This window comes from Nelumbo lutea, chromosome 3 (assembly GCF_056320005.1).
Source record: "Nelumbo lutea isolate HS-2025 chromosome 3, American lotus-T2T, whole genome shotgun sequence".
NCBI classification, from domain to species: Eukaryota; Viridiplantae; Streptophyta; class Magnoliopsida; order Proteales; family Nelumbonaceae; genus Nelumbo; species Nelumbo lutea.
In genome coordinates, this window is record NC_142686.1 from 14,394,687 (window position 1) to 14,404,088 (window position 9,402).

A 9,402-nucleotide genomic window follows, 5' to 3' on the forward strand; every position below is an offset into this window, starting at 1 on the left:
TGAGGGTTTATAGTCCGATCCGAGTATTGTAACATCGATTTGCAAATGAAAGTTGTTTTGGGCCACTACTTCTCAAAGGAATTTTTTTTTCTATATTCTTTCTTGACGTGTAAGAAAATAAAGAGGAGGGAGAAGGATGAAAACTTCTCTGGGCCATCGCGAGTGGAAACTGGAAAGGTGGTTTCCTAGTTTTTTTCCTTGTGGTAGAAAAGTTGAGTCAAGAAAGGAGGAAAAAGGATAATTATAATAATAATAATAAGCATTTTATAATATGGATCACTCTGTTAAAGATTTATGCACCATATATCCATTAATCGCTACTCCATCGCGAAATGGGGAGTATCATAGATAAGTGTTCCAGATCAGATAACTAACAACTCATCCTCGTATCTACAGCCATCATCATTCAGATTTCAGAATTCGGACAAGGTGGGGAAAGAGGTGTAAAAAAAAAAAAAGGTGAAGTTAATTGGACGCAGACTGATAACATATCATACCCCCAAACAGAAGACATCCTACACACCTCAGGCTCAATCAAAACTCGTCAAATGTGATGGTGCTGAAGCTGCAGCAGCCGAGAATAAGCACCATCGGCCCGGCTCACCAGTTCGGAGTGGCTGCCCTGTTCCACAACACGGCCATCTTGCACCACAGCAATATTGTCAACCCCTTGAATGGTTGAGAGTCTGTGAGCCACCAACACGGTGGTCCGTCCTCTCATCAGCCTCTCCAGGGCTTCTTGGAGAACACACTCCGACTCAGCGTCTAGTGCACTTGTTGCCTCATCTAGTAGCAATATTGCTGGGTTCTTTAGCACCGCTCTGGCAATTGCAATCCTCTGTTTCTGCCCACCCGATAGCTGCACCCCTCTCTCCCCCACCGGGGTCTTGTATCCATCCGGTAGCGCACTAACAAAGCCATGAACGTTTGCAGCCCGAGCTGCCTCTATCACTTCAGCCTCCGTTGCTCCATCCTTCCCGTAAGCAATGTTATCAAAAATGCTCGCTGCAAACAACGCTGGCTCTTGTTGTACCAGCCCAATCTTAAGCCGGAGAGACTTCATGTTCAACCTCCGGATGTCCTTTCCATCGATTAATACCTTACCGGCTGATGGATCGTAGAAGCGCTCGATTAACACTATTACAGAGCTTTTCCCAGAACCACTGGCACCAACAAGAGCCTGGCTTTGCCCGGCTCGGATTCGGAGGTTGAGGTCTTTAAACACCATCACTTCAGGTCTTGTGGGATAAGCGAAGTCAACATGCCGCAGCTCAATTTCCCCACGTACAGACTCAACTGTTTCGGCGTCAGGTTCATCTGGATCAATTTTGGTAGTCCTGTCTAGAATGGAGAACACAGAGCTCACGGCCTCACCACCTCTGATTATTTCAGGGGCAAGGCTGACGGTCTCGGCTACTGAGTTGGCAGTGATGACAAGGACGACAAAGACCTTAATGACCTTGGAGAAGGTAGATACACCTTTGCTGACAAGGTGTGCGCCATACCAGAGGATAAGAGCCTCCGATGCGTATAATGCAAGCTGGGAGACACCAAACATGGAGCCCGCGGACTGGCTACGTCGGAGGCTTCTGCGTTGTGGGACACGGAGCTCGTGGCAGAAGAGGGAAAGAATCTTATCCTGAGCATTGAAGGCTGCCACAGTGCGGATGTTGCTCACACCTTCTCCTGCAATCATGCTCGTTTTGGCATGCGCCTTTGCTGTGTCTCCGGCGAACCCTTTCAGAGAAAGTTGCTGTATGATTTGGGTAACAGAAAATAACTGTCAGAATAATCAATGATTTATATACCAAAAGTATAAGTAGGTGGATCATATTTAGTCAGTCTTCAAGAAATGTACAAACCCAAGTTATTTTGATTTTACAGGCAGAGCAGCTGGCACTTAATCCTATCCACATGGGGCACAGCCACATGTGAAGCTCTCGACAGTCATCAAGAGACATGAACGACAAATGCATTGGTTTGACTTTGCTTAAAGAAAAACCAGTTTATTTGGGCCCATCCATTTGGGTCAGATTCCTCTTCTGCAAATCTAATTTTCTATCAGGTGTGTAAGTTATTTAACTCTTAAAATGGCCCAACTGGCAAAGGTAAATAGAAAAGATGTTTCTGTTTCAGTGCTGGAACTAAAACGGGACAAGACGCAAAAGTTAAAAAGTAATGAAAAAAGGTGTAGAAATCGTGAAAGTGAATCAGATTTTTTTTTTTTTTTTTTTGCACCGAGACTAAATAGGAGTTAGGACGCAACTGTCAATGCAGAGCGTCAGCGCACCATGACTGCACCACTGACAATTCCACCATGAAAATACATGATCAAAGAAAATTTTATTTAAAAAAAATAAAAAAGGAACGGAAATGTGTTGAAACAACTAAGAACAAAAACAAATCAAAATCACGAGCGCGAATCTTACGAAACTATTGCATTGGTTCCAAGACACTAAACAATGGAGTAAAGCAGTAAAAATCTCAAGTATTTTCGTCCCCTTCTGTTCAGAGTTCAGAAATCAGGAACCCCCCCACCCCCACCCCCACCCCCTGCAAGAGACAGTCAACTAATATAAACTGTAGCCCTGCAGCATTGGTACAAGGTAAATACACTTAACCTTGTGTATTGACCCGGTGGTAAATTTAGGAGTACGAAAAATAAAAATAATAAAAATAGGAATAATACAAAACGTCATTTTTTGTAGATAATGAGCCAAATGCACAGGAGGGTTGGGGTTGAGTTGGGCAAATTCCATTTCAGATGCAAAAATATCCCTATGTCATCACAAAGTATTTATTATCATTAAAAGCAGGGTTATATAATGCCTTTTACCAAGGACAGACACGGTTTAATAAAAAATATAAAAAATTGGGAACGGAGGAAAACAATCGAGAGAAAGAAAAGTTAAAAACCAAGAGAGGGAGAGAGAGAGCAGCCCCGCTACCCCGCCCGCGGCAGAGAGAATGCACGTGCATTATAGTGCCACGTTGGATCTATCCTAGTATTCTTTACTTCTCTGTATTTATAAAAGTGTCAGATCGGTCCAGATACGACGACGGGTTCTGACACACAATTCCGAGGAAAATGACATGAAAACCCTTGGGTTTAGGTCTGCCCCAAGCAACCGCCAACCGGGCACCGGAGTGGTTAAAGTAAAGGGTGGAACATAGTCGAGAGCAGAGAATGCGACTAAAAATTACCTGAGCAAAATTGGCCAATACCAGAAGAGGGAATGTTGCGAGGATAAGGAGCGAAACCCTCCATTCAATTATGAAAGCCACTATAAAGGACGTGAGCAGGGATGTCATGTTCTGTAGTATCACCGAGATCCTCTCAGCAATGGCCGACTTCACATCTGCAGCATCCGTAGCCAGGCGAGCCGCAACCAGGCTTGAATTGTTTTCCTCTTCATCGAACCACCCTACTTCATTCCTTAGGATAGCTGCAACATTTTTCACAGTATAACAGAGTAAATATGAATAAATATATAAACAACTCTTCTTATGGGTGGTCCATTCGGCAATTTTCCTAGAGCTAGAGAGCTAGGTTGGCCACTCAGAATATAGTAGGCCTCGGGTTAGCATTCTTCTTTATTGGTTATGTGATAAAACTAGGCAACTCATGTTCACAAGTTCATCCCTAGTGCCCTATCCACTGCTCGTGGGCCTAGCAGCCTAGCAGGAGGTGGCACCATATCCTGATGAGCCATTGAGCCCTTCTCCTTCGACAGACAGGGGGATGGCGATAAAAACAAGAAACAGAAGATGCCCAAGGGGGCAAAAAATGGTGCAAGGACTTGCGTACCTGCAAGCATCATCCTCCTAACTCTAGTTGTTAGGTTCTCCCCCATGATGCTGAAGAAATAATGCTGCGTTAGATATGCCACCACAGCGTAAAGCCCTGCTCCGATGTATATGAACACAAACTCCTTTGTTTTCCTCTCCATTGCCGTGTAATCCCTATAGTAAAACACCTCGATCATGTTGCTCATTACAATTGCAAACGTTGGGCCGATAAAGCCTGATAAAACTGAACCAACTGCCCCCATGATTGAATATGGCCACTCGGGTGCATTCAATTTGAGCAGCCGGAAGAAGTATCCATCTGGAGCAGGATTCTTCCTATCAGTGTCTGCATTCGATATCATCTCAATTCGACCATCTGCTCCAGTACTGTACTGATAGCTCAAGTTCCTCAAACTACCAGACCGCAGGCTCAGGGACTTTGTAGAAAGAGAATGACTTAAACGGGAGGACCGTGATCGGCGGGTTGATGGTGCACCCAAATCCCTGTTCCTGGCCATCTCCTGGAATCGGATTAAGGAGGCATACGATCCTGCTTTGGCTATCAGTTCATCGTGGGTACCAGTCTCAACCACTTGGCCTTGCTGGATGACTGCAATTGTGTCCACGTTTCTTATTGTCGAGAGGCGATGAGCTACCACAACAGTCGTCCTCCCGACCATCAGGCGGTCTAGAGCCTCTTGAACGATGCTTTCAGAACCAGCATCCAGGGCACTAGTGGCCTCGTCTAGGAGGAGGATTTTTGGGTTCTTCAACATAGCTCTGGCGATCGCTATTCTCTGTTTCTGCCCACCGGAGAGTTGTACTCCTCGCTCTCCAACCTGGGTTTGTTGTTACAGGGTAAAATTCCAAGTTAGAACCTTGATTGCAAGAATCAAAGTGATAAAATTTAATCAGAAGGAAAAATAAAAATAAAAAGCAATGGTTATGAAGTGTAGTTCAAAACAAGATGGCATCACTTTTAACACTATCCACATGGAGATTGCTCAACAGTTGAGCTTTGATAAAAAGTCGTATGCATTTCGCTTCGTAACAATTTGAATTTTAACATAATGTGGATCCGGTTGAATGGACTTGCATTTTTATCCTTATCACATGCTACAGGGAAAACTGAAGCTTGCTGGGCAGCTAATTACTTACTTGCGTATTATACCCATTAGGAAGTAAAGTAATGAAGCTGTGGGCATTTGCAGCAGCAGCAGCAGCTTCAACTTCAGCAATAGAGGCATCAGGCTTTCCATAGAGTATGTTCTCGAGTATGGTGGTAGCAAAAAGAGCAGGTTCTTGGTTCACCAAACCAATCTGATCCCTTAACCACTTGAGTTGGAGGGTCCTTATATCCACATTATCCAGCAACACCTGCCCTGCACAGGCCAAAATGGAACAGAAATTAATACAAACCAAAAGTAATAGTTTTAATACGAATAGGCATGAGAGTAGGAGGACAAAGGAAGGTTTCAGTTACCCTGATTAGGATCGTAGAACCTTTCTATCAGGGACACAACAGTGCTCTTTCCTGACCCACTACCTCCAACAACAGCAACTGTCTTCCCTGCTGGGAAGAAAATTGAGAAATCCCTAAAGATAATGACATCTGGCCGTGATGGATAGCCAAAGGTCACATCTTTAAATTCAATATTCCCATTGACCTCCGTCAAACACTTTCCATCGGAGGGGTCCTGAATTATGGAGGGCTTTTGCCTGATAATCTCCATTAGCTTATATCCAGCTGTTTTGCCTTTACTAAAAGCTCCAAGATTTGAAAATGACTGGCCCAAGCTCCTGTTAATGAGAAACAAGGGTTACTACTCATAATGCATTTAAATTAGGAGGTTGGGACATACAAAAAAAAAAAAAAAAAGAAATCAAACAGAGCCCGAATATGGCAAGAAGTTAGGTAGATCAAAAGGGATAGAAAATGGAGAGTGCATTTGAAAATTGGCAATCTTACATGCCACCAACAATCGCAGAGAAAATGGCGGTGAAAGCCTTCCCACCGTCGGTCTGCCCGTTCCGGATGAAAACACCAGCATACCAGAAAACGAGGGCCCATGACATGCAAGCAATGCCATAGGTGCATCCAATTCCAAGGCCCTTGGCCATCCCAGCCTTGTACCCCAGCTTTAATGTGTTCTGAATCGCATCTGAGTAGGAATTAAGAGCCTTGCTTTCCCCAACATACGAGTATACGGTCCGAACTTGAGCAATGGCCTACTCAATTATCAGAAAATATAAATACCAACTGTCACCCCATGTGCGCTTTCAGAGGATTTCATTTCATCGCATTACACAGATATAACAAAAAAAAAAAAAAAAGTTGAAAACAGTGTCCAAAATAAGTTGAAATTTAGTAACAGAATAAGTATGTACGAGGGAGTTTTCAAAGCACACTTGTAAATTGTAATTTGTATTCTTTTTTTTTTATTTTTAACCCAAAGTCCCGAGTTCTTCAGAAATTCATTTAAGCAATGTTAGATGATAATAATTTTAATAATATAAAAGTCTTACATAGAACGAAACGTACAAATGTAAGGGCAAATTTTTTTTTTCTCGTTGGGGGGTGGGTTTCATGCTTTTATTAACCAGGGGACGTGCAGAGAGAGAGAGAGGGGCACCTAGTTCTATTTCCATCAGAAGGCGCAAAATGACGTTTAAGTTACAATTCCAAACCTCCAATGGCACGTGTCCCCATGAAGTGGCAAGTACCAAGTACATTACTTTTCCTGGCCCTCTATGGCCGGAACAGCGAGTATCGTTGGAGTCAAAAATTAAAAACGACTCGAACAACTTTTTCATTGATTTAGGAAATAAAGGACTTGTCACATGAGTGGAACTAATGGCATGGATAAAAGGAAATAAATCAAAACTTACCTGCTCGGCGATTATGCCGGCGTTGGCGTAGGATTCTCGACTCTTGGAAGTGAGGCCGGTGAGCGTGTAGGCGTATAAGCCCCCGGCGAAGGCGATTCCCGGGATCACGGCCACGCTCAGTAGCGCCAGCCTCCATGCCGATAAGAAACCCACCACTAGTCCCGCCAGAAAAGTAGATAGATAGTGTATGAAGTTCCCCACCTTCAACAAAACAAATGGGTGCAAATAACAACAACGTTAGCAACAAACAAAATCCGACCATGCCAAACCCATCTGCTTCTAACTGTGTTAGAATCTCAACTCGCCTAAGCTATTTTGCGCCACCACCCACTCCTCTGCTAAAATGAGCGTATCACTTGTGTACATGTAGACAAGAGGTGAGTAGGCAAGCTAGTAGGGTTTCCGGTTCCTAATACTACATAATAGACAGACAAAAGAATGGTTTGGAGGGTGGAACGGCAACTCCAAACAAACATCCAGACGAACGGGGACCCAGCCAAAGAAGAGATGCGTACGTTAAGTAAAGCGCCCAGCTAATGTGCGCCCCCAATCAGAAGCATTTTTTTTATATAATGACGGGAACGGGACTAAACAACCCCGGGCCCGGGATGAGGAGTGAGTAGGACGTGGGCTGTGGGGATGATGGTGCGATGGGTCATCTTCGGGTTTAACGGATGGATGGGTTCCCAGCGATACCGCTATGAGAAAAAACCCAAAGGAGATCTAAACCATATCCAGATAGAAAACGAGGGAAGTGGACGTTTCAGAAAAAAAATTGAAGGTACCTTCTCGCTGATCGCATCCTGAACCAGAAGAGTGTCAGTGGACACGCTGAAAACGATATCTCCCGTTCTGGCATCCGTGTCGAAGAATCCCACGTCCTGCTTCAACACCGCTTCTAAATACTGTTTCCTTAGACTAATCACTTGCCTCTCCCCCGAATACATCCAACAAGCGATCTCTGATCCATACATCCACAACCAAACAATTAATTAATTTTTTAATAAATCATTTCATCTTCATACATGACCCATACACCCCCATTGTCATTCTTCCTCTCCACATGGTATGGATATCATAAAACCATTAAAAGCAAACACCACCACAATTAATAACTAAATCATAACGTCTGAATCTCGTTTCGAAAAATAAGGAAAACGCAGATGACATTTATTGACGGATTTCTTGGTATTTTTCTCATCATCAAGGCGGGAATCCCGAATCAAAGACCCCAATTTCTTCTACAGGAAACGTTAAAGGAAACATTTTTGTTTCTCAGCTTGTCATGTTAAGAAAGAAACAGACCACGTGCCGCCGCTACCTACCGGATCCGATACGAATCGGACGACACAAGTCACTAGCAAGTAACAACTCCATTGTCCCCATATGGGAATGGGATCGTGAGGCTGGTAAACGTCGAGCTCCTTATTGGTGAAACAGCTCGGACTTTAACCCAGCAAACAGAAGTTTGAAGTAGAGATCTAGAGAGAGAGAAAAAAAAAAAAAAGAGAAGCAGAGAGAAACAGAGATCGAACTGTGTTGGGCTCACCTGCGTAGGACGATAAGCATACGACCAGTCCCAGGTAGACAAAATACAGAGCATACTGCATTTCACCCCAAAAAAATAACAAAAATGAGAAGAATACAAACGGAGATATGAAATGATCGAGTAATGAATACCATTTAAATTAAATATCCAGAATGATGATGAAATGAGGATTTTGAAAATCTTGGGGGAATCAAACCTTGGCGACTTCTTCAGTCATTTTCTTCAAATCCGACTGGTTTTTTCCAAACCCATTGACCATATCTCCGAAAAGAAGGAAGAAAACAGGCATGGCAGAGCCATGAACCACAGCACCTATGCTTCCCGCTATCATGAGAACCCAATCATACTTGTCCGCAAATGAGAATAGCTGATAAAAGGGAAGGCTCTGTTCCTTTTTCTTCCCAGCCTCTGGCAAGCTTTTACCTTCTGTAGTTTCCGCCATTGGAGCCGCAACCGAAGGCTTCTGCAACTTTCACCTGTAGAAAGGAAACAATGTAAAGGGCGAGCAAACTCAGGAGCCTCAGAACAACCTCGACGCCGTCTTGCCAATGGTCTTGGTTCCGATTCTTTCCGCCATTGAAAACGCAGAAAGATCTAGCCTTCCTTCTACAGCCGTTAACCGGGAGAGATGGAGGAGGGAGAGTAAAGCGTCAACACCAACAGTCCAGGAAATCTTAACCGTAGGTTCCGATGTATTCTGGGTTTCCCACGGCCACCACCATTGGAGTTTAAAGCAGCGATCGGAGCCTTTTTCTTTTCTTTATATCTACCTCCACTTACCGTCTCAGGAAACTGACAATGTCGGTCTAGTTATCAGTCCAAGACGAGTCTTCACTTGGGAGCTTCGTACGCCCACTGGTGCGAGAGCGAACAAGAGAGAGAAGGAGAGACCTTTTTAGTCAAACGAGACTAGATGAATTAAATGAGGCGTATGCGAGGTGGGGAACGGAGGAACTTATAGCGAAAGAGTGAACCATGGTTGTGAACTGGTTAATTGGGGTTAGATGGAATCTGGTTAAAGTTTGCTTCGATGGCTGTGCATGAAAATTGTATTGCCAACTATTATTGTTTGTTAGCACTTTGCACACTCCATCCAGTTACTCGATATTTATCACTTATTATCCTTTCTAGAAATAAAAGAAAGAAAATATTAACAACAAAAGAAAAGGCATCGA

General features: G+C 43.7%; 1 protein-coding gene across 1 annotated transcript; it reads right to left on the bottom strand.

The window, feature by feature from the left end:
• Positions 1-284: 284 nt before the first annotated feature.
• Positions 285-9,158, bottom strand: ABCB19 (ATP binding cassette subfamily B19). The gene is made up of 10 exons (XM_088977536.1): positions 8,424-9,158; positions 8,228-8,282; positions 7,464-7,639; positions 6,679-6,879; positions 5,759-6,018; positions 5,273-5,589; positions 4,948-5,171; positions 3,809-4,628; positions 3,205-3,446; positions 285-1,753 (listed from the first exon to the last, which is right to left on the bottom strand). The coding sequence occupies exons 1-10, from the start codon at positions 8,667-8,669 to the stop codon at positions 545-547; spliced, it is 3,750 nt and encodes a 1,249-aa protein (XP_088833662.1). The 5' UTR covers positions 8,670-9,158; the 3' UTR covers positions 285-544.
• Between the last annotated feature and the right edge of the window lie 244 nt (positions 9,159-9,402).

Coding starts and splice junctions, on each gene's coding strand:
- ABCB19 (XM_088977536.1), bottom strand. CDS start 8,669: ATGGCGGAAACTACAGAAGGTAAAAGCTTGCCAGAGGCTGGGAAGAAA. Junction 6,019..6,678: donor CCGGCATAATCGCCGAGCAG/GTAAGTTTTGAT, acceptor ATAATTGAGTAG/GCCATTGCTCAAGTTCGGAC. Junction 1,754..3,204: donor TATTGGCCAATTTTGCTCAG/GTAATTTTTAGT, acceptor CAAATCATACAG/CAACTTTCTCTGAAAGGGTT.